The sequence below is a fragment of the Chrysemys picta genome, chromosome 9 (assembly GCF_011386835.1).
Source record: "Chrysemys picta bellii isolate R12L10 chromosome 9, ASM1138683v2, whole genome shotgun sequence".
NCBI lineage: Eukaryota > Metazoa > Chordata > Testudines > Emydidae > Chrysemys > Chrysemys picta.
In genome coordinates, this window is record NC_088799.1 from 32,040,175 (window position 1) to 32,065,212 (window position 25,038).

At 44.5% G+C, this 25,038-nt stretch overlaps 1 protein-coding gene across 1 annotated transcript; it reads right to left on the reverse strand.

Moving 5' to 3' along the window:
- Window positions 1–2,652: 2,652 nt before the first annotated feature.
- Window positions 2,653–5,404, reverse strand: CHST2 (carbohydrate sulfotransferase 2). Its single transcript, XM_065557932.1, has one exon. The coding sequence runs from the start codon at window positions 4,532–4,534 to the stop codon at window positions 3,140–3,142; it is 1,395 nt and encodes a 464-aa protein (XP_065414004.1). The 5' UTR covers window positions 4,535–5,404; the 3' UTR covers window positions 2,653–3,139.
- Between the last annotated feature and the right edge of the window lie 19,634 nt (window positions 5,405–25,038).

Here is a 25,038-nt window from a genome sequence, read left to right on the forward strand (position 1 = left end):
TAATCCTCCCTTCTTAAAAACTTAGAATAGGGTGATACCAGGCATTTTATTTTTAATCTGATAAATGTTTGTATATTTCTTTTTGCTTTTAATGGAGACGTAGTAAATATTAGGCTGGATCCCTCAGTCCTTACACAAGCAAAACTTCCATGGACTTCAATGCAAGTTGTGCCTAAAAAAGGATTGCAGGACTAGGCCCATAAACGTATCTACATAAACACTCCATCACTCATTTCGTACATAGAAATCTGCCCAGTTGCAGCAATAGCATTTGTCGGTTAATTTCTTGCTGCAAAGTAGAGAGGTGGAGCTCGGATAATGGGCCCCATTCTGATGTCACACCAACTCCATTCACTCTTGATTTACATCAGTAAAATAATGCAGATCCTAGACCAATACTTTTAATGCATTGTGTCAAAAAAAGCAGTTAGTACTCTCTCAGCAAAATGGAGAAAGATTTTAAAATATTTAAAGTCAAAGACATTTCCTAAAGATTTGCAAAGCTGGGGAGGGCTAAATATATCAAGCATGTCTCTTTCACATACAATTCCTGTTTGTCTTACTTACACCAAACTCCAAATGAAACCAAATGGGAGTTTTCAATGAATGAGGTGAGCAAGATTTTGTCCTTGGCATCAGAACAGCTGGTAAAATAACATACTACCACATGAGAGATCCTAGTTCAGAAATTGCATTAGAACTCTCATACTCAAGACAGCAGGATCTGAAAGCATCACAGAGATGGTTTCCAGAGTCTCTAATGGCACAGCCTGCGTCACTTTCCTAGTAGGTGGCTGTAGAATGTTATTGCAGCCCAGTGGAAGTTGTTCCCCTTCTAATCAGTTTATGGAGCCCATGTGCAGCTACTATAAAGCAGCAGAATAGGATTATATGGGGGGGGGAGCGGGGAGAGGCACTTAATGAAGCAAGGGCGGGTAAAAAAAAAAAATCAAGCAACATGTTCTAAAACAAGATCGGAGTCCTTAGTCACTGCTCTTGGGGATGCCTGGGCTGGGAGTCAGCTGGACTGAGAAACAGTCCAAGCCTGAATGTCTGGGACCCATCTGATGTAAAAAGAGAATCTCTCTGGTGGTAACAGGAGACCTCTAATTCCACTACCACAATAAAACTTTAATATGCATTTTATTTATTAATTTAATTAAGAATCCCTTTCATTTCTCGCCATTGATATCTCTGAAACACATCTCACTTAACGATCTACTTGCAAATGTTCTCAGAGAAAAGAGTTACACTCTTATTTCTACTGCCACTGCTAATAAATTAACAGAATGGGTATGTGTCATACAATTGATAATTAGCAATATCGTATATGTAACCTTGCAAAATAAGCTTTTTAACTAGTTTATTAAATTCCTGTTTCCTTTTCAAACCAAGTTGACATCTAATTGCCAATATTTTATCCATAAGTCAAATATCTTAAGTCTCAATTAACATCTTGTTTTAGCTTAAAATTCAATATTAATACAAGAAAGACATTACACGTAACCACAGTTTTCACACACACTTATCAACATTCTTTTATATAAATATATTTTAACAAACCAATTCTTCTTCTTCCTACTATTTATATTCTTCCTAGAAATTCTTTGTATTTTCTGAAGGCACAATATCTAGATAAGCAATGTAAAATGTGCTTCCCACAGAAAAGTCTGTGGTCTCAAATCAGAAAACTGTGTGGCAAGAAATTGTTTCCTTAAACCTCAACATTCAAAACAGATCTTTTAACAGTGTTGGAGAATAACGACACCAGCCTTAAATAAAGTCCTTGCTGGTACCTGCAGTTATCATATGACAGAAGTGAGAGTAGTAACATCTCCTACTTTTATCACATTTAACAATGGGCTTGATCCTCCAAGTAAAACTCTCAGCAACTGAGAGCGTTTACACACAGTGAAGTTCCAGCCAATAGTCTCTCGGAGTCAAAGGGTAGTTTTGCCTCGCTAAGGACTGCAGGATCAGCCCAACATAGCAACAAACCAAAACCTGTATGTTCCTACATACCAAACATTTAGATGACAGAAAATGAATAGTTCTATACTATTCACATTGAAACTCCAGCTTTATTCTATGTTTTCATTTATACCATCTGACAACAAGCATGCCAGAAGTATGCTTCAAGTATTTTATCTTTCCATTGCAGTTATTTGCACTACAATATACATAGACATTTATTTAGTTTGCACACATGCAAACCTTTTCATTATTATAAAATGTTCATTTAAATACTGTACTTTTTTTTTTAAGACCACATGTAGAACCATTTGTTCTACTTAACAGTGCCTCCTTGACACGTGTTTCAAGACAACAATACTGTTGTGATGGCAAATCTTATGAATATATTATAGTGGCACATATTTAAAAAGTTATATTTCACTTTTTTTAAAAACAATTAATAATTTAAAGAGAGATCTCTCTTACCTATGTGCATATGGCCACAAAACCTTCACAGCATTTATGGGATTTGTACTTGTTTGTAAGAAAGCAGCTTCTAAACTGCAGATAACATGGAGAAAGTTGCACTCCATTCCCCGAGCCCGATAAAAAGTATTTGTTACTATCAAATGTGCATCTGAAGCAAGCACTTTTTCAAGCTGTACGTAAGCAATGTGTGTGATTCCCAGACAATCGAGGTAATTATAAAAATGAATATCATTTATTGTTTTCTTTATTTAGATCACATTTGAATATTTACTTTTAATAGAAAAAAAAAACAATTTGCAATATTAATGTTTCCACTGCAACCCATCCCCACCGAGACAGATGTCTCAGAAATTGCACAAGTTTTTCATTATCACAGTCACAACAAGAAGTCCGTAAACAAGATTTTGGTACTGAATCTCACCTTGGGTATAAGAGAGGAAAGGGCTTTACAAATACCATCAATCCTACTTTTTTTTTTTAATTGCATATAACCCAGCAATGCAAAAATGTCATTGTATATTACCCACAAATGGTCTTTGGAGCAATGCCTGGATTCCTGATGAATGCATTTGTAAGGAATACCAGATGTTTTTTTCCTCACTCCCTCTCTCTCAAGCAAACAAGACTGTTTTCAAAGCTGCTCAGTGGCTAGCTGTCCCTTTGGAAAGGATAATTGTTGGCATCCTCTGTGCCCCATTCACAGCCTTGGCTTCCTGAGCAATGTTTTGCTTAGGTCCTTCACCTCTTCGGGGTTGTTGACTCTCTCGTAGCCCAGGACAGCCATGGGCTGGTGGCAATACTCCTCAATCTGCTTAATCTGCTGGAAGCTCAATGCTGTCCTCCAGGCGCTCACTGCTTGGGTGGCATTCCTGGCAGACACCACAAAGGGCTTGGAGGAGTAGCCGGGCCCGCTGGTCATATTGAGGGCGAACTTCTCCATCTCCGGGCTCACCACCAGATTGACAAAGCCATACACCTGCCGCACAGTCTTGATGGGATCCACCACCAGGTCCTCGTAGCGGACAACCAGATAGTTGTTCTTGAGCCAGTCGGGTGGACGCAGGGCAGTCTGCAGGGTCTTGGCCATGCTGCTGCAGATCACCTCCATGGCCCCCAGCGCGTGGTAATCCGAGCCACCTCCCCCCTCCTTCTTGCTGTTCAGCTTGTGGCTGGCATCTAGGAGAGGCATGCGGTGGATGCGGGGATCCCGGCTCCTCACCACCTGCAGGCTCTCCCGGATCAGGCCATGCCGGGATTTGATCCTGGAGCTGGCCACGGCCCGGGGGTCCCGGACCAGGTGGATAACTTTGAGCTGCAGGGCAGGGTCCTGCATGAGGGGGGCCAGCACGGCCAGGTCGAAGACGCGCACGCCCTTGATGACCAGGGTGTGGTACTTGTGGCACTCGTCCTGCAAGAGGCTGAGCCGCTGCGGGGGGCACTTCTTGCAGACCTTGTCGTCCACCATGCCCACCACCTCCTTGCGGTAGGCCGGGCAGAGGGGAGATGAGCAGATCACCTTGTTGGTGGCCGCCCCGAAGATGCCCAGCGTGGTGAGGTTCTTGCCGGCCCCGGCGGTGTTGTAGAGCTGGAAGACGGCCAGGTCGCAGCGGTAGAGGGAGCTGAGCATGTCCCGGGCCGCCCCCTGCAGGGAGACGGCGTCCCCCGGGTACAGCTTCTGCCACACGTGCCACACCGGCTCGTAGAGGAAGAAGACCTCGGGGTTCTGGTTGAAGAGCTCCCCGAAGAAGGACGAGCCCGAGCGCCAGGTGGTGAAGACATAGACCAGCTGGCGCTGGCGGGGCGGCGGCGCGGGGGCCCGGTAGAGGGAGCGGATGTCCGAGCGGGGCTGGAAGTGGGGCTGCTGCGGGGAGGAAGGGGCGCGCCGGGCCGGGGGGGGCTCGTTGCATTGCTGGGGCTCCTTGTGCCACTTGTAGTCCAGCAGGTTGAGCATGGTGAGCAGCAGCAGCAGCACGTAGCCTAGGCACAGCACCAGCGCCTTCCTGCGGAAGACTTTCATGCTGAGAAGCGCCGGGGACCAGGGCAGCAGCACTGCAGGGGCAGGAGCGGCTGGCCAGCGCCAGCTGTGGCTCATCACATCACACGGAGCGCAGATCCGGGGGGGGCTGCCCACATGCCCCCAGCAGAGAGCCCTTCCCGCGGCGGATCTGGCATTTCGCACGCCCCGGGGGTGGGGAAGCCCAGTCCCGGCAGCCGGCCGCTCTGCTCCCTGCCTGGCGGGACTGCGCCCTCGTTACTAGCCCGTGCTCCAGCCTAGTGCCAGTGGGTCTCACCAGCTAGCGGGTCTCACCAGCTGCCGGCTCACAGCAACTTTCGTTTCTTTCTGCCCTTCATAGCCGCAGCTGGCAGGCTGGGGCCGGGGGAAGCAGCAGCGATCTCCCCCCTTGGCCGATGCACCCCAGAGCCGGGCTCTGCAGCCGGCTAGCGCGCGGCGCTCCGCTGGCCCATCGCGGCGGCAGCGGGAGTTTCCGTTCCGCCGCCCAGCGGCGAGGAAGCAGCCGGGGGACGGGAGGGGGGAAACTTTAGGGTGCTGCTGAGCTGGCGATCGCTCCGAAAGTGCATCTCGCCTCCCGCGCAGCAGCGGCGGCGGCTCCTCCTGGGTGGCTGCGGCAAGACGCGCTCCGTCCCCCGCTCGCCGCCTCTCTGGCGCGGGGGGTTATCAGACCGGATGCGGGGAGCAGCGAGCGCGAGGCAAAGGGGTCGCGGCGGGCTATTTCCCCGGCTTCCCTCCGCATCGGTCAGAAACGCCTTTGCGATCGCCGGCCCGCTCTGTACCAGCTCCGGCGGCAGCCCCCGGCGCTCGGCAGTCACCCCCCCGGCAGCCCGGGCTCCATTGCAAGCCCAGCTGTCCGGGAGAGAGACTTGGAGCACGAGCTGCTTCTCCGCGCTCCCGGCACAGCAAAACAGAGCCGCCCGCCCCCTGCCTATTGAACGGGTTGCAGAGCGCTAGCCAAAAACGCACGCGGCCCCGCCTCCCCTCCGGTCCCGCGCTCCCCTATTGGACGCTGCAGTCATCAGTCCTCTCGCTTTCTCCGCCCCGATCGCCCCGCTCTGCAATGGTTGCTCTCGCTGCGGCTGGGGAGAGCGGCGGCAGCCGCGCTAGGAGCGCTCTTGCGCAGCGCACCCGGCTTGGGTCCAACGCCTCCTCCTGGGAGAGTTGAAGGGAAAGTTTTCGAAACAGCCCCTCCCTTGGCTGCCCTGAGAAAAAGGGCTCCGGTAGGTGCTGGAGCTAGGCACCCTTCAGGGGAGGCTCATCACTAGGGCCCTACCAAATTCATGGCCATGAAAAACGCATCATGGACCATGAAATCTGAGCTGCCCCCATTAAATCTGGTCTTTTGTGTGCTTTTCCCCTGTACTAGACAGATTTCACAGGGGAAACCAGCATTTATCAAATTGGAGGGTCCTGACCCAAAAGGGAGTTGCAGAGGGGGTTGCAAGGTTTTTTTAGGGGATCATATTTCCACCCCCTCTCCCAAACATGCTGCACCCTCGCTCCTCGCCCCCCAGCGCTTCCTGACTCCGCAAAACATCTGATCCGCAGCAGGCAGGTGGTAGGTGCTGAGAGGGAGGTGCTGGGTGAAGGAAGAGGTTCTGGTATGGGGGCTCCTCCTCACTACCACCACCTCCCCTGCGCTTGTTTCCCCATTCACCTCCTCACCCCTTACCTCCTCACCCCTTACCTCCCCACCCACGGGGGCCCTAAAAGTGTGGTGCTCGGGGTGGTCACCCCAATTCACTGTACCCAAGGGACGGTTCTGGGTCACCCTACACAAGTGAAAACTGAAAACAAAACTCAGATGACAAAAATTACACAAAAACATAAATTGTCCAAGCTCCCGTGTCCACGTTCACCATGAAGTTTGCGAACCACAGCAACCCTGGCCCAGGTTTTAGGCTTTTACACTTCTCTCTCTTCTTGGCCTTCTACGCTTTCCTTGTTTCTGACCTGATCTAAATACACAACATTTAAATTATGTTAGGGAAGACAAGACCATTTAGAAAAGCATCTAAGCCAGGGTGTATGTCCAGTCTACAACTTACTTATTTACAGTTGTATTTAAGAATCCTTTTTGGAGGGTTTATCTTAAACACAGTTTAGTATGAACCCATTTATTTTTACTGTCAATGGGACTGTACAGAGAAAGGCCAATACAGACAATGCTGCCAGAGTAGCATCCACATAGCCAGCCCCTACAAGCATGTTGAAAATACTAATGCAATATTTACTGCTATTGCTCCACAGCCCAATGCTATGAAATTAGAGCTGCTTTGTGCAGTAAAAGCTTGAGCAAAAGAGGTCAGTGAAAACACTGTCAGGAAATACCTTTCCTTGTCCCATGAGTCTGTTCTTTGCAAAGTGCTGTACAGGTTCCAGTCCTCTATTGCTGTGGTGTAAATGATTTTGTCTTAGGACATTTGTGCAGCATAAACCATGTTATATTAAATTATTTTCAATACCTTTGTGCTAGTGTGCACAGGACATTTATTGATGCCTTTACACTTTTATTGCTGCTGCACCTAATAGGAGCAGATAAATTTTAAAATAATACTCAATTCATCATTTACTTTCTTTTTGGATGTGTTTGGCAGGGAATAGAGTGTTTTCACTAGGCCTAATTCACCCAAGAATTTTAGGTATCCAGTAGGACTTTGCTTCCTGAAGTGTGTTATTTAAATAGGGCCAGTATGTCACACCCCAATGGCCCCCTCCCTCAGGGAGTCCCCAGGGAAGGCAGATCAGCATTTTATGTGGCTAATGCTGTTGCAAGCATCTCAAAGCATTTTGGGGAGGGTCAAAGGTGTGTGAGTGGGGAATGGAAGATTCCTTTGCAGGAATATAGAAGGCCAAGAGAGGGGGAGAAGAAAGAAGAAAGCAGAGAATGGGTTAACTCAGCACTGCAGCTAGCAAGCTCAGTCCGAAAATAACACGCTGGCCCCCACCCAAGGACACTGCTCACAGCAGAGACTTGGCTGACAGCCAAAAAAGATAGGGGCTTGAATGTGCCCGAGCGGCCGTGGAAAAAAGAACTAAGTGAGACTCAGAGCTGCAAAAATAACAGCGAGACTAGTGAAGGCTAAAACAAAAAAGAAAACAGTCTCCGGAGCCGGGATGTTTTGGGAAAGGGAAAGAGACCACAGAAAGCGGTTTGAACTGGCACAAGGAGCACCAGGAACAGAGGTCGCAGAATGAAACACCCCCAAAGGAGTCCAGGACTTAAAACCTTCCTAAGAGCTGGAGCAATTCAGAGATTACAGCGGATCCCCCGGATGACCTGGGCCCAGGGCAAGAACTCCTGTCCACCCCTTCCCCTCTTCTTCTTACGTTACACCCAGGCCTGGCCAGCTTTAGGTAGTGCGTGTGTGAGTATAAAAGTGGGTTAGGGCTTGGGGCTCTAATGCTTTCTTTCTTCCCCTGAGTAACATGAAAGTGTTCCCAGCACTCTCTGCTGTATTTTATTATTTTATTAATAAAGCTTTAAAATTTAAACACTTGGTGTGTTACGTCATCTCCTTCCCAAACGATCCTGGGGCATCAGCCCGATCACTCGATGCTCCAGGTTAAAACACACATTTAACCTGGAGAGAAATGCCTTTGCCACAGCTGTCCTGATGGGCCATCTGTGTCAACAAAAAAATGTGTTATGCTACGTTACTCATAAAGCCAGAAGTCATTATTGACTGGTATGTGCAATTGTTGCTGTTCTAACAATCTTGTGCATGCTGTATTGCTGTTTATGTAAAAGGCCAACAGTAACCCTTGCCGCTATACCAGGGGGAGGATAAAAACCTGAATGGTGACTCCTCCCAACAAAATGTTGATTCGGGGTCAAGGGAAGGAATGTCACACCCAATGGCCCCCTCCCTCAGGGAGTCCCCAGGGAAGGCAGATCAGCATTTTATGTGGCTAACGCTGTTGCAAGCATCACAAAGCATTTTGGGGAGGGTCAAAGATGTGTGAGTGGGGAATGGAAGATTCCTTTGCAGGAGTACGAAAGGCCAAGAGAGGGGGAGAAGAAAGAAGAAAGCAGAGAACGGGTTAACTCAACATTGCAGCTAGCAAGCTCAGTCCGAAAATAAGACGCTGGCCCCCGCCCAAGGACACTGCTCACAGCCGAGACTTGGCTGACCACAGAAAGCGGTTTGGACTGGCACAAGGAGCACCAGGAACAGAGGTCGCAGAATGAAACACCCCCAAAGGAGCCCAGGACTTAAAACCCTCCTAAGAGCTGGAGCAATTCGGAGATTACAGTGGATCCCCCGGACGACCTGGGCTCAGGGCAAGAACTCCTGTCCACCCCTTCCCCTCTTCTTCTTATGTTACTCCCAGGCCTGGCCAGCTTTAGGTAGTGCGTGTGTGAGTATAAAAGTGGGTTCAGCGCTTGGGGCTCTAATGCTTTCTTTCTTCCCCTGAGTAACGTGAAAGTATTCCCAGCACTCTCTGCTGTATTTTGTTATTTTATTAATAAAGCTTTAAAATTTAAACACTCGGTGTGTTACGTCATCTCCTCTCCAAACGATCTTGCGGCGTCAGCCTGATCACCTGATGCTCCAGGCAGATTGGTAACGAAAATCTGTCACAAGTTGATATATCTACTCAGATTGACTAGCAACTTAAATAAACTGTTATGCCAGTTGATTTCAATGAGAGTACTGAAGGCGTGAGTTACTTAACATGAGTAATGTATCAGAATCTGGCCTATAAAATGGGATGGGATGTACATTCTGTCTGGTAACAATTAATTAATAAGTCTCATCCAGTGCAGTTATACTAGACACTTAGGCGGAACCTTCAGCAGCCACAGGCTGTTATTTTTGGAGAGTTAGCCTTCCTAAAACTCAAAAATTACCCTCTCTTTTAAAAATAAATGTGACACACCAGCTGCTATAGCAGGGGCGGCTCCAGGCACCAGTGCAGCAAGTGCGTGCCTGGGGCGGCAAGCCACAGGGGGCGGCGTTCCGGTCGCCATGAGGGCAGCAGTCAGGCCGCCTTCAGCGGCATGCCTGCGGGAGGTCCGCCGGTCCCGCGGCTTCGGTGGCAATTCGGTGGCGGGTATGCCGAAGGGGGGGGACCGGCAGATCACCCGCAGAAACGCCGCTGAATCCGCGTGACCAGCAGACTGCCCGCAGGCGTGCCGCCAAAGGCCGCCTGACTGCCGTGCTTGGGACAGCAAAAAACATAGAGCTGCCCCTGTGCTATAGACATTTGAAAACAAAAACATATTGATGATTCTTGCATGAGTTATATTACTGGCTTCCGTGGTGCTACTCACAGGAGTAAGGGTTGCAAAATCAGGCTTGGGAAGTTGTTCAAGTCATAAGATTTATTTTCCTCCATTACTATTTTCATGGTCCACCCTACAAACTCAGACCTGGTCTACACTGGCTTTGTACAGGCATAGCTATTTGTAAGGAATGCAGATTTTTCCCAGAATACTTATACCTACAGTCCTAGTGTATACACAGTTGTACTAGCATAAAGGTACCATGTGCTGGCCTAATTTATTCCTGTTCTTGTATGGGAAAAAGCTATACCACTATTGCTGCATCAATACTAGGGGGGTTGTGCCACTTGAACTGTACCAGTATAGTTAAAGCAGTACAACTTCTGTGTGGAGACAAGACATAACAAAATGATTTCACATTGAAGGTGGTTCAGGAGCAACAGTTTATAATAAGCCCATCCTGATTTTCCATTCAATTTAGCGTACAAATAACCTACCCTGCAAATCATCATCGGGTGGCATGAAATTTTGCAGCAAATGATCTTGAGACTTTCCCAAAACAGCTTTCATGTCTGGGGATTTCAAAGAATTCTTCCCAAGGGAACTGTTTCACCAGCTGAGCAAAAGTGTCAGCCTAATTCACTGACTTTGGAATGCACAGACCAGTCTGTCCCTAGAGCCAAACCCACATTACTAACAGAATATATGGTGTAGGCTTTAGCATGACAATTCCACTTTGAAACAAACTGCTTGGAAATCTTTGTCAGCCTTCAGCTTCATAATCTTTACTATCATAGTCTGCCACTACTAATAGCATAGCGATGTCAAACAGCTTTGAGAGTAGGGCCTACTTTAGCTTCAGTTCTCCTAACATCTGCCTACATATTCTTTTAACCCTCATCATCAGAGTATTTTACACCTCCTACGTATTTATGGATTTATCCTCACAGTACCCCAAAGAGGTAGGAAAGTAATATTACTTCCATTTTACAGCTGGAAAACTGAGACAAAGAGATTAAGATGTTGTATAGAACTGTAGTTTTTTGTTTGCTTGTTTTTGTAGTTGTTGTGTGTGTATATATAAGGTTGTATTTTGTTTTGTTTTTTTGCAAAAGTAGTTCACACTGGTGCAGCTTCTCCAGAGGAATTTTGAAGGCAATATTCACTCTCACTCCCTCCTTGATACTTTGTTTTGTTGCCCTAAAGTGCTTTTCTCAATCTGTGCTTTAGGAAGGGCTAAGATACAGGTAAATAAAAACTTCTCCACACATCCTGGATAAAAACTGTCACACATGGGCTGCCACCAAACTCCATTACTGTCTTGAATGTCTGACAATTAAGTAGATATTTCATCTGGCCTCTGCATGTATATGTAGTAGGAGTTTTCAACACATCACAGATCATCATGTGTATTCAGTTAAAGTAATTTAGGAAGTATTAACTCCATACAGACAATAAGGTCCAGGTCCTCTTCTTGCCCGGATCCCGAATACGCTTATGTTTCAGAAACACATTTTGTTCTATAACAGCTCTAGGCATCATTCCAAAATTCCATTACCTTTAATTACATGTTCATTCTGTAAAGAAACACTTTTTTTATAGATTGAAGCAAACAGGAACCGTGGCACCTACTTCACCCCCACGAGCCTCTTTCCAGGCTACCCACAAAGCATACAGCCAAAAACAGCAGTGGTTCAGTCTTCATGCTGTTTGGCGGCTTTTAGAACCTCAGATTTAAATCCTCAATAGGAGAACTATTATCTCTGAGGAGACCTGAATTCTGTTCCCAGCTCAGTCACTGGCATGAACCATTCTGTCACAGTATTTTCAGTTCTCAGTCTTTGTGTTCAGTTAAGAACAAGGAGTCCGGTGGCACCTTGAAGACTAACAGATTTATTTGGGCATAAGCTTTCGTGGGTAAAAAACCCACTTCTTCAGATGTAGTTCGGTTAATTACTATTCAAGAACTAAAGGTGACACAATGACACGCTGAGGATGTTAAAACTAATGGTGAAAACGCCCTTGTAACAACATTAGAGAGACAAGGTGGGTGAGGTAATATCTTTTATTGAACAAACTTCTATTGGTGAGAGACACTAGCTTTCAAGCTTACACAGAGCTCTTCTTCAGCTCTGGGTAACAACATGTCTATTATCAGACATTCACCTTTTCACTGTCACTACTCTTTTCGTTGCCCTCCATCTCATTTTTTCGAAGTCCTGTTCTGCTCTTTATCTCTTGGCTCCAGTCCTGTCCAGTCAAGTGCAGAATATTTCTGTGGAATTTTGGCTGGTAATCAGATGTCTCATTAGTTTTCAAAAGTAGCCTAATTTCCTTCCATAAATTTGTTTTCAGTCAGAGCATTATAGGAGATTCTACTTGCTCCAGAACACATGGTTCCATGACTGAACATTCTTACATGCACCAAATCCATTTTCTTTGGCCACTCAAAATGTTTGATCTGTCAATCTTTTAATTGTCCATTTTTACACAAGAATGTTTTTAGGCTACTCTAGTGTTACAGGGAAGTCTTCTCTTCAATGTATGTCCCACTAACAGCCCTGCATTCTAATGGCACTGCATGGTAAGTAAGGCTAAGATTTTGTCACGGATATTTTTTTTGAGTCTCTCTCAAGATGTGGGATGTGTTATGAGAAAATCTGAGAACCCTTGCTCTAGATTTTCATTTGTGATAGACACAAACACAAGTCTGTCCATTTTTATAATAGTCCTACAAATGCTTGGCTATCTATAATGATTGGCATTTTTAGCATAAGCTCGTAGGCCCCTTGTTTAGTAAATAACAGATACATCTTTTATCATAATATCTTGGACTCTTTCTGCTGAGATTCCAGGTATGTTGTTGAGACAGGAAGTTTACAAAACCTTTGTAATACACCTTTCTAGGAACCTCTTTTCTACAGATGTGTCTCCAGCTGGCTAATAGTCAGCTTGTCAATAATCTTATTCATATTTTAATTTGTTCACGTTTGACAGACTTTTTCCCTTCTAGCATCACAACAAGTCTGCAAACTTTTGTGGTCATGCTTAGCTTTCACACTCCTTTAATTTTACTTGCTTGACCAATATATGCTTTAAATGCAGCTCTTTATTTATAACTCTGGCTCTGTACTAGAGAGGAGCACAAAAAAAATCAAAATCAATAATTTATCCAGCAAATTTAACCTATTTTTCTGCTTATTGAATATTCACAAGCAGACAGATTTCCTCAAGTATATTAATTATTCAGCAATATTCAATGAATTTTTTAACCCTGTGGATTGTTTATGAATGGTTTTCTCTCAGTATGTGATATGTGCTAGGTGTGAAATTCACCCCTGTGCTGAGGGCCTGCACATGTGCTCCTGTGTTCTCACTTAAGCCCTAAAGTTAGGCACCTACATCCATATTAAGGTACTTAGATAAGTGTCCTAATTTTTACAAGTGCTGTGCATACGCAGCAGCTGCCACTGAAGTCAAGAACTGCCTGTTGGATGCTCTTCACTTTTCAAAATCAGGTAACTTATTTAGGTTCCTAAATAAGGACGTAGGAGCCTAACTTTAGGCATCTGTTTTTTAAAATTCTGGCCTTTTGGGTCAAAGATCTGTGACAAAGGCAACAAATCTTTTGCCTTGTTGCTCTGTTCTATACAGGGGCGGCTCCAGGCACCAGCGCAGAAAGCGCGTGCTTGGGGCGGCAATCCACGGGGGGCACCCTGCTGGTCGCTGTGAGGGCGGCAGGCAGGTGGCTTTCGGCAGCATGCCTGCGGGAGGTCCGCCGGTCCCACAGCTTTGGCGGCAATTCGGCGGCAAGGACGCCGATGGCACGGCACCGGTGGACCTCCCACAGGCATGCCGCTGAATCCGCGTGACCGCGGACCGCCCGCAGGCGCGCCACCAAAAGCCGCCTGCCTGCATGCTTGGGGCGGCAAAAAACATAGAGCCGCCCCTGGTTCTATACATTCTACTCACATGTTGCACATTTTTTTCCTGTGAACAGTAAGTAACACACTTTTGCAAGATCTCATATATAATGGACACAAATCCTTCAGATTTTCCATAGGCAAAAGCTCCATCAAAGGGAGTTATGCCTGAAACAGGAGTGACAGAAAGTTGTGCCTTGGTTTTACTTTTTTATGACTTAATAGTCCTGAAAGGTCTGTCACACACTCCACCCATTTCTGCTTGTTTTTTGTTTGTTTGTTTTACATTAGAAACAGGTTTTGTCTACTTGGAAATCACTATGGTGGTTGAAGAACTATGGGATTATATTACAAGATACTTGAAGTGAGCAATTGTGAAAGAAAAGAACTTTTACTCAGAATGTTAAAAATGCTCCATTTTTTCTTGTTAATTTTTATTTAACTTGAACAACTGAGCAACATTTGGGTGAAAAAAGAGCTTTTGTTAAAGATTCAACATCTTACTCCACTCCTTCTGTTAAAGTATGAGAAAGTTCTCAATCAGAGATCCTCCAACATGGCCTCCAGCAAAAGCAGGGAAGACCAAACTTGACATTCCTAATATTTCTTGGGTAAAAAGAAACAGAAACTCCCTTCCCCTTTTTAAAAATTTCCTCGACAGGTCACCACTAACTACTTTTCCTTTGTAAATGTGTAGTTGCCTTTTTTATTTACGTTTTAGATTTTTGTCAGAATTCTTGGCACCCCTTAAAAACCATTGAGATTCCCAGATGAAGATCCTTATAGACATGCAAAATGTTAATTATTATTGATTCTTAAAAATGTTAGAAATTCGTTGGAATAGCCAATTACCTAGAGCAATAGGAAGACTGATTATTATTAATCATTACTGTATTCAGTAGAAGGGGATCAGATCATGTTATATCATTTCTTTCTTGCAGTTCACTCTACAATACACTAAAACTTAACACTTCACACCTCTTCTGGTCTGTAAGTTGAGTTTGTAATGGATGGGAGGGAAAGGGTCTACCTTCCCTAACCCACCCAGAGCTCAGTCCTGTATTCTTGGCATACCCAAAAACCCTATTACCTTCAAAAGGAGTTTAGGGTGTCAATGAATGCAGGCTTGTAACAAAACTATCATTTTAATTTTTTTCCTTCTGCTTTATCTATCCAATACTTTTCTACATTAAATCATCTCCAGCCAGCTGCATAACTGCCACTACTGTATAGAGACTGAAAATAGATTTTGTTATCTCTGCTGTTAGTTTAGTGCTGCAGCTGTGTTTCTGGTTCAATGAAGGGTTGGGTGAAATATTCCACCCTTCAGGCCAGATGGTATATTCAGCAACCTAGGTCTGAACTATATTAAAATTGACCATCCTACAAAGGATACATTTGTTTATTATGATATTAGATGAACCCATCTTCTTTTTATTCCTGTTAATGTATTTTAGAGATGTAGCATTTTAGTGGAAAACTACAAGAGAAGCATTCTCATGGTATTTTATGAGGAAGTCTCCAAACAAACCTCTTTCTCAGGATATATTGCTGAGATTTAAGCAAGTGTTACATTCTGTTCCACATAAAGTACTATCACAAATGAAGGGAAGATGGCTAATGTCCAAGGCTATGAATTTGTCATGGAGGTTGCGGAAGTCACGGAATCTGTGACTTCCAAAGACCTCCATGACTTCAGCCCCAGTGGCTGGGAGCTGCAGGGTCCTGCCGCCTCCTGCAGCAGCAGGGAGCTGTGAGGTAACCTCCTTGCCTGAGGCAACAGAGCCTCCAAGCCACCATGGGAGGCAGGGGGATCTCCACAGCTACTCATTGCAGCTGGTGACAGGGGGACCCCTGCAGCTCCCCAGCCATAACGATGGGGGACCCGCACAACTCCCCACCTCTGCCGGGGGCCCCTCTCAGCCCCCAGCCACCCTGGGGGGAAGGGATCCCCCCAGCTGCCTCCGCGGGGCAGGAGGACTCTCTCAGCTTCTGGCCACCTGGGGCAGCAGGAGGACCCCAGCAGTTCTCCACTGCCGCGGGGAGGCAGGGGGACCCTGCAGCTCCCAGCCACCCCACAGCTGCCCAGCCCCTTCCCATTTTAGGATATTTTTAGTAAAAGTCAGGGACAGGTGTGACAGTGCTGCCCGTAGGAGCCAGCTGAAGTCACTCAATTAGGGTAAACTGCAAACAGAATGGGGCAGACAAACCCCAAACGCTGGTGGATATTTTAATACTTAGATTTACCAAGCCAGCATAAAACAGCTTCTGTAGTACCTCACTGGTTATTCAGAAGTCCAAACAATGCAGTTCCCTTAAAGTACCCAGCCTCAGGCCTCCGTCCAGACACACCTGTCAGATATGATGATGATTACTGAAAATCTTATCTCATCATGTAAAAGAAAAGGTTCTTCCAAACCCAAAGGATCAGCCACATACCCAGGATTCAATTATAACTTAAATCTTACCCAAAATACACGCTATAGCCAATTCTTATTAACTAAACTAAAATTTATTAAAAAGAAAAGAGAGAGTGTGTTGGTTAAAAGATCAATATACATACAGACTTGAATTCAATTCTTGAGGTTCAGATACATAGCAGAGCTGAGCTTGTAGTTGCCAAAAGTCCTTTTAGATATAGTTCATAGGTTATAGTTCAATGTCCATATTCAGGGTGGCTCCAGTCAATGACTGGGGATCTCAATCCTTGTGGTTTAAGGTTTCCCTGTCTTGAAACCCAAAGCAGATCTGAGATGAAGTAGGATCGTGTTCCAGGGTTCTTATACATTTCCAGCAGCCTTTCGGCCTGAGAAAACAATAGGCTTAACTCTCCTTCCAAACCTCCTGGCAATTAGCACAGGGTAATTTATCCATTAAACAGTTTAGTTACAGGTTACCACAGCCTTTAAAGAGACATATAGACAATAATACTATTTCACTCAAGTATCATCATAAATGTTATTATTCCTTTTTTGATCTTTGAATTAAAGTTATAGCAATAGACAAGACTTGTTTGCTTACATCACAAGACCTGAGCAAATATCTACCCTGGAATTCTCTAACAATGCAGACTTGCATTTCAAAGCTCTACTCATTTACATATCTTCCTAACCAGTCCTTAAGGTTCACCCATAGGTCAGGTCAGTCTCTGATTTAATTAACTCTTTCTGGCCCTGACACCTTCCAATGAAATATTACATTACACTCATAATGTCACAATAGGTTACAGGCTTCTGTGAATTTTTCTTTATTGGACGTGACCTGTCCATGACTTTTTCTAAAAATATCCATGACAAAATCTTAGCCTTATTAATGTCTTGTATATCAAGAGGAGAGGATAGAGTTAAAGTGTATTCAAGTATTATTGTTATGTAATATTTGATTTGCTCTGACAATGTGTTTGGTACTGTACAAGATAGAAGGATAAAGACAATCTATGCCCTAAGGAGTTTTTAATCATTCTTTTCCCTTTAGTAAAGAAAATATCTATGCATGACTTTTCCTTTCAACTCTTTCTTCCTCGGTTACAGAAAATACAATACAAGTTGTGGAGAAACAAATAGTCAATAATATTAACATGCTTGTTTGAGCCAGGACAATTTTTTTGGTTCTCTCTCTTGTAAATTGAGAATTGATATTACTCAGTTTATCAGAATTGGATTGCAGAGGTTCTGTTAGAAAACACTGCTCTTTTCCAGTCTCTGACCATTCTTTTGTTAATTAGATTTATTATGCACAAAGTATTAGTCCTAATGAAGCTAACAAAAGCCCTTTCTGGAGCAGTTTATTTTTTGGATCTCAAAAGTCAGGAAATTCTAAACACATACACCAGTTCATAGAATCAATCAATAAACTCAAAATTCTGGCACCTGGCTCATCATGTACTACATTTCATTAAGTAAAAAGTAATAAAACAAAAACACACAACATAGAATTAAGCAACTGTGATGGGGCTGAGTGACCCCGCACTGGTACCGCAGGGTTAACCCTTCCTTCCTAGCAGAGGAAGCCACGACCCGGAAGCTCTGCTGGGCATGCTCCAACTGGAGAACAGGTATAAAAGCCTGCAGAGCTGCTCAGTCTGGGCTGACTGCTGGAGGGGAAGGAGGCATTTCGCCAGCTCCCAAGGAGGGACAACCTGCGCACCACGATCCGGAGGTCAGCCAAGCCAGGACGCACCTTGATGCCCAGACGGAGTACGTCACAGGAGGGGAACAGACCGGAGGACCCCCCAAAGCAGAGAATCCGTCATTTATGATAGGAAGTGACCCAGGGGAACTTTAGAGGCAAACGGGGTTAGAGCCGCACAGATGCTCGGGGTGTTGCGGGCTGATCCCCGCCGAGCTGTGGCAAGGGAGCTTGCTACTACCAGGGCCCTGGGTTGGGATCCGGTGGAGAGGGTGGGCCCGGGTCCCCCTACCACCACACCATGGGAATCCTACAGACTCTGGCTGCTAGGCCACACTACCCTGCTTGCAAGGGGGATTGTATGGACTCTGGCCATTAGGTCACACTGCCCCAACTCAGGGAGTGATTTATATGGACCCTGGCCATTGGACCACACTGCCCTGACACTTGGGGCGAGTTACCTGGACTCCAGCCGCTAGGCTGCACTACCTCACCTGCGAGGGGGATTGTATGGACTCTGGCCACTAGGCCACACTGCTCCAATGCGGGGAGCGATTTATATAGACCCTGGCCATTGGGCCACACTGCCCAGACATTTGGGGTGAGTTACCCAGACTCTGGCTGCTAGGCCCACTATCCTGACCAAGGGGTGATTGTGGGGAAGGAGGCCATTAGGCCGCAACCGGACGCCCAAAGAGAGACGGGCGTGTGAACTTGGTAGTGGCGAGGTTCCGACACCGCTCCCATCCCTCCCACAGAGGGGCGGGGTGGTGCAGTGCTAGGCCCGGCACAACAACTAAATAAACTGACAAGACATTGGGAATGGAGACTGTCATACTGCCCCAATTATCCCATTCTTTCTGCAGGGAAACTGGAAATTAACAGAATTCCCAACTGATCATCCCTTTGCAGAGGTTGGATTTGGCTGTTCCTCTCCCCAAAGTGAAACAGTTGCGAGTGTGGCTTCTGGAGGCCATGGCAGACATTGTAGTGCAGCACAGTTCCTGGGCCTCCTGTCCATCCTGTGGGTTTCGGTACAGGCATCAGTAGATCTGCCTTTGACAATGTGAGGGCTGCAGTCACTGCCAAGGATTAAGACCAGGGCCATCCTTACCCATATGGAAACTATGCAGCTGCATAGGGGACCAGGAAATTTGGGGCACCAAATTGCCCCAAATTTCCTGGTACCCTACATAGCTGCATGCTGCTCCAGCAGACAGCCCAATCCCCTAGCTGGCTGAGCTGGCCAGGAAAGCTGCCCCCGCTCCGTGCCACTCCACCCCTTCCCCATAGCCTCCACCCCTGCCCTGCCTCTTCCCGCCCCTGCTCCACCCAAGCCCCATGCCCATTCCACCCCTTCCCCTAAACTACATCCCGGGGGACTGCAGCAGGGATCCAGGCATGCCCTGCACTCACCAGGCGGTGGGAAGTGGAGTAACCCAGCCCGCTCCACACCGCTGGTGGTGCTGGGGGGCAGTTCTCCCCTGCCCCCCAAGTCCCAAGGCTGGGAGCCAGGGGAGCAGAGCGGAGTGGGCTGGGGCTGGGTCACTCCACTTCCCACCACCCCATGAGTGCGGGCTCGGGCCCGCCCTGCAATCACCGGGCGGCAGGAAGTGGAGCGACCCAGCCCCAACCTGCTCCGCCGGCTTGTGCTGGGGGGGTGGTTCCCCCTGCCCCCCAAGCCTGCTCCTGCCCCCCCCCCACAGACCTTGGGCGCAGCCCCCACAGAGGCTTGGGGCCAGCTCCCCGCCACGGGAGGGTTGAGTAGGGCACCACTATGTCTAGGGATGGCCTAGATTAAGCCACTTCCCTTAAGACAATAAGACACTTATTGTTTGTGTGAAACAATACCAGTGTAACCATTACAGTTTCCCTGTAACAGGTTATCAGTGGCAGCAATTACTAAAATGTCACAGCTGCTTTTCAAATTTAAATAGCTTCCTTCTTTAAAAAAGTCGAAAGTTAATAGCAAAGCACTAAATATGCCAGCAAAATCTCCATTTTTATAAAAAAAGGCAAATTTTTAGCTAGAAGTATTTGAAGCCCATTCTAGAGAATTAATTGGCATCTAGTTGACAACATATGCAGGGTTTCAATCTGATGCAAATTAAAACTACTGAACTATAAACCTTAGAGAACATAGTTTCAAAAGTATCCCTCCTTTTTCATTATCAACACCTGCAGTGCATAAATATACTCTGTATATAACTCAATTCCTTTATTCATGGTCCCAATCCTTGCACAACAAAAACTCCCATTGACATCAGATGTGTAAAGTTAGGAGCAAAAGAAAAAAATAAATTAGATGCATAAGAGCTTCCTTAGATTAGTATGTAGGATGAAATTCCCTTCATCCATGTAAAGTCCAAATAATTATTTTTGGAAAAGGTTTGTGATACCATGAATTAGGCAATATTAAGTCTTCAGTAGTTATGTGAATACCTAATAAAGTGTGGATTTATGATATGAAATATTGTCCTCATACTAATATTGTACTGCAGCATTAATTAACTAAAAGACAAGCATCAGTTTGACACTATAGGAAGCTAAAACAATTCCTAACAGTGAAAATCATTAACATTATGGTTGTCAAGCTATTAAAAAAATTGTGATTAATCACACGATTAATCACACTGTTAAAGAATAATAGAATACCATTTATTTAAATGTTTTTGGATGTTTTCAACATTTTCAAAAATATAGATTTCAGTTACCACACAGAATACAAAGTGTACAGTGCTCACTTGCATCTGAAAAAGTGAGGTTCTTACCCACGAAAGCTTATGCTCCCAATACTTCTGTTAGTCTTAAAGGTGCCACAGGACCCTCTGTTGCTTTTTACAGATTCAGACTAACACGGCTACCCCTCTGATATTTAGTGCTCACTTTAAATGTTTATTACAAATATTTGCACAATAAAAAACAATAGTATTTTTTCAATTCACCTAATACAAATAGTGTAGTGTAATCTCTTTATCATGAAAGTTGAACTTACAAATGTGGAATTATGTACAAAAATATAACTGCACTCAACAATAAAACATTGTAAAACTTTAGACCTACAAGTCCACTCAGTCCTACTTCTTGTTCAGCCAATCATTCAGACAAACAAGTTTGTTTACATTTTCAGGAGATAATGGTGCCCACTTCTTGTTTACAATGTCATCTGAAAGTGACAACAGTGTTTGCATGGCACTGTTGTAGCCGGCGTCGCAAGATATTTACATGCCAGATGCACTAAAGATTCATATGTCCCTTCATGCTTCAACCAAACTTCCAGAGGACATGCGTCCATGCTGATGATGGGTTCTGCTCGATAGCGATCCAAAGCAGTGCAGACCAATGCATATTCATTATCATCTGAATCAGATGCTACCAGCAGAAGGTTGGTTTTCTTTTTTGGTGGTTCAGTTCTATAGTTTCCGCATCTGAGTGTTGCTCTTTTAAGACTTCTGAAAGCAAGCTCCACACCTCGTCCCTCTCAGATTTTGGAAGGCACTTCAGATTCTTAAATCTTAGGTTGAATGCTGTAAATCTCACATTGGTATCTTCTTTGAGTTTTGTCAAATCTGCAGTGAAAGTGTTTCTAAAACAAACAACATATCCTGGGTCATCATCCGAGATTGCTATAACATGAAACATACGGCAGAATGTGGGCAAAATAGAGCAGGAGACATAAAATTCTCCCAAGGAGTTCAGTCACAAATTTAATTAACGCATTTTTTTTAAATGAGCGTCCGCAGCATAGAAGCTTGTCCTCTGGAATGGTGGCCGAAGCATGAAGGGGCATACAGATGTTTAGCATATCTGGCACTTAAATACCTTGCAATGTTGGCTACAAAAGTGCCATGCAAACGGGTGTTCTCACTTTCAGGTGACATTGTAAATAAGAACCAGGCAGCATTATGGCCCGTAAATGTAAACAAACGTATTTGTCTTAGCAATTGGCTGAACAAGAAGTAGGACTGAGTGGACTTGTAGGCTCTGAAGTTTTACATTGCACTCAAAAAACAAAACAGTTATGTAACAACAAAAAAATCTACATTTTTAAGTTAAGTTGCACTTTCACAACAAAGATTGCACTACAGCAGTGGTTCTCAAAGCTGTTTCGCCATTTGTTCAGGGAAAGCCCCTGGTGGGCCGGGCTGGTTTGTTTACCTGCCGCATCCGTAGGTTCGGCCGATTGCGCCTTCCACCAGGCACGGTTCACCGCTCCAGGCCAATGGGGGCGGTGGGAAATGGCAGCCAGCACATCCCTTGGCCCGCGCCACTTCCCGCAGCCCCCATTGGCCTGGAGTGGCAAACTACAGCCAGTGGGAGCCGCGATCGGCCAAACCTGTGGACACTGCACTACAGTACTTGTATGAGATGAATTGAAAAATACTGTTTATCATGTTTATAGTGCAAATATTTGTAATAAAATATAAAGTGAGCATTATACACTTTGTATTCTGTGTTGTAATTGAAATCAACATATTTGAAAATGTAGAAAAACATCCAAAAATATAATACATTTCAATTGGTATTCTATTGTTTAACAGTGCAATTAATCACGATTAATTTTTTTAATTGCGATAAATTTTTTCTGAGTTAATCGTGTGAATTAACTGCAAGTAATCAACAGCCCTAATTAAAATATAAGGGAGTTAAAAAGAAAAAGGATTTTTTTTATTTCACTTGTTTTAAGACAGGCATTCATTTTATCAAACTGCAGAACCATCTCCAATTCCTGTATAATTTAAAAACTAAATAGCAAATTAAAACAAACAAACATGAACTTTCCAAGAGTGATGACATTCAAAATGACATTACTAATCAGGAAAATTAAATGTTAAAGTTCTAGTTGGCTTCTATGCTTCCTTGCTTGTACCAAATGGTATCATCCCTCTGCCTGGAATGATAAATGTAAAAATACTTCCAGTGACATTATCTCAAGACTACAGTTAAGACATAGCTAAGAATGGATGGGCCTAAGTGATAATTTGATTTGGCCTATGCACACACATTGCAGAATGGAGGACTTTGTTTTTAAACAAGATAGATATATAATCTTCTTTGCATGCAAGTGGAATTGTACACCCATGCAAACTTTTACCTAGTGAAGTCAGTGGGGCTTTGTGCAGGTTCTGTCTATATCCTTGTGGAACAAGTTGTAGGGCTGGGACATAATGCAACTGGATACTAGTGAATACTTCCGAATAAACTTAACTCCCCGAAAGAGAGAGTCAACTTTCAACTAATGATATGCAACCTTGGGGTTATTTTGTTTGTTGTTTTTTTAAATTGTCAACACATTGGCTATAAACCACAGAAAGCCAACCACTGCAAAGCCATAGACACAGATCACTTTTTGCAAGTATGTTGGGTTTTATTTATTAAAGTTTGTTGCTGAATTTGGGGCTCCGTCATGTAAAACACATTGTTTAGAGCTATATAAAATATGGGCAAGGCCTTTTCTTGGGAGCCATGGATTCCATGATTTATTTTCTTTCTTTCAATACATAATTTTTGACATTTGGTGATTTTGGATAGTGAGTAGGGGGGTTTGATGGGAAACAGATAAACAAACATCACTGAGAACTACAAGATCTTGGATTGCATGAGAGGCTAACAGAGAACAGCAATTCAGTAACAACATTGCAGCAATGCAAAGAATCAGAGCCATGGACTTGCAGCAAGAACTTTAATTCCACATAGGAAATACAAGGTTCATCTTCCCCCTCCCAAGTTTAAAAATATTTTAGAATGTGGGGAGCCTGACTTACGATTGATTGATTGATTGATTGATATGAATGGTTGATTCCCAAGTGTCACAACCTGTGTTCAAAATCATTGTCAGACCATATGAATTGTTCTTCCTGTTTGTACTTCAAGTAGAAGAAATGTATAGGCTATTGAAGGTATGAAACTAAAGATAACTGTGATTTGACGTCTGTTTTTAACTATAGTTCTGTGGACCAGATTCTCAAATGGTATAAATTGTCATAGCTCCATTGGCTTCCAAAAAGCTATGACAATTTACACCAATGGGAGATCTGGCCCCATGATCTTGACCTTTTTACTCAGCCCTTACCCTGACTTTTCTGCAAAAAGTGTTATGATAAAATTACTGCCTTAGATGCTGAGTCAGGAAAACATCCCTGTCACATTGTCTGGAATAGTTCATGACTGAGAGTGCCAGCCTTAGGACAGATTGTCGAAAAAGTCGGACAGACACCCCAAACTGGTGGTTTGTCCTGTAAATAGATTTCACCAACCTAGTAACAAATGTGAACTCCTGAAACACTATAACAGTCTTACCAAGGAGTAATAGACAGTCCTCTTGAGTATTCCAGTCTATCTTGCCACCCAGCAAGCTGGACTTATTAATAGTTGATTGCCATACACAAAAGATCTCCAAAGATTCAGGTTGTTTCCAATCCCAATAGACTTACCCCAAGTCAATTTGTACCTCAGATCTCACACCAAAGACATCGCTTGTAGCCAATTCTGTAGTAAGCTAACTAAAGATTTATTAACTAGGGAAAATAAATGAGAGAGTTATTTACAGGTTAAAGCAGGCAACATATATGAGTTATAGCCTATGGTTCCAAAAGGTGACAGAGTTGTAGCAATCTGTCAGCACTGAATGTCTTTTAGGGCTAACTGAGGTTGACCCTCATGATCTCTGCTTCTGTTTTGTAGCTCCAGCCCTGTGAGAGTCCAAACAGCCAAAGAGATCCACTTTCTCTTTGTCAGGGATTTTTATCTCACCCACCCCAGGCCCCAAACTGATGAGTTCATGAGTAGGAGTCTCTTTCCTGGAGGGAGTTAGGAATGCAGTCAACAAGAGCGCTATCCTTTGAAGCTACACAATACCTCATTTGCCTTCAATGGGGCATCTTGTATGCAGGACGAGATCTCTTCCTTAATTGATGCTTCTTTTCCTGTTTGGGGAGTTACAGTATTACATACATTTACAATGCAAACATTCAATATAACTGTATACCATGGGCTACAGAGGTTACAAGTGAGATCAATACATGAGCATCATACAAGCATTTCATAAAGTTTAAACACAAAATACGTTCTTATCAACTTCACATCTAATATCTATTTTGATAATGCTAACTCACAGGTAAGCAAGACTGGTTTCCAGCTATGCATCTGTCAGTATTCAGTGAGGTTTGGGGCCTTGGCATGAGCTGGCACCTAATCTGCCAGCATCACAATCCCTATTTAGGAAAACACTTAAGCATAGTCTTAACTTTAACATGTGCTTCAATCTCATTGAATTCAGTTGAAATGGGATTAACTTTAAA

Coding starts and splice junctions, on each gene's coding strand:
- CHST2 (XM_065557932.1), bottom strand. CDS start 4,534: ATGAGCCACAGCTGGCGCTGGCCAGCCGCTCCTGCCCCTGCAGTGCTG.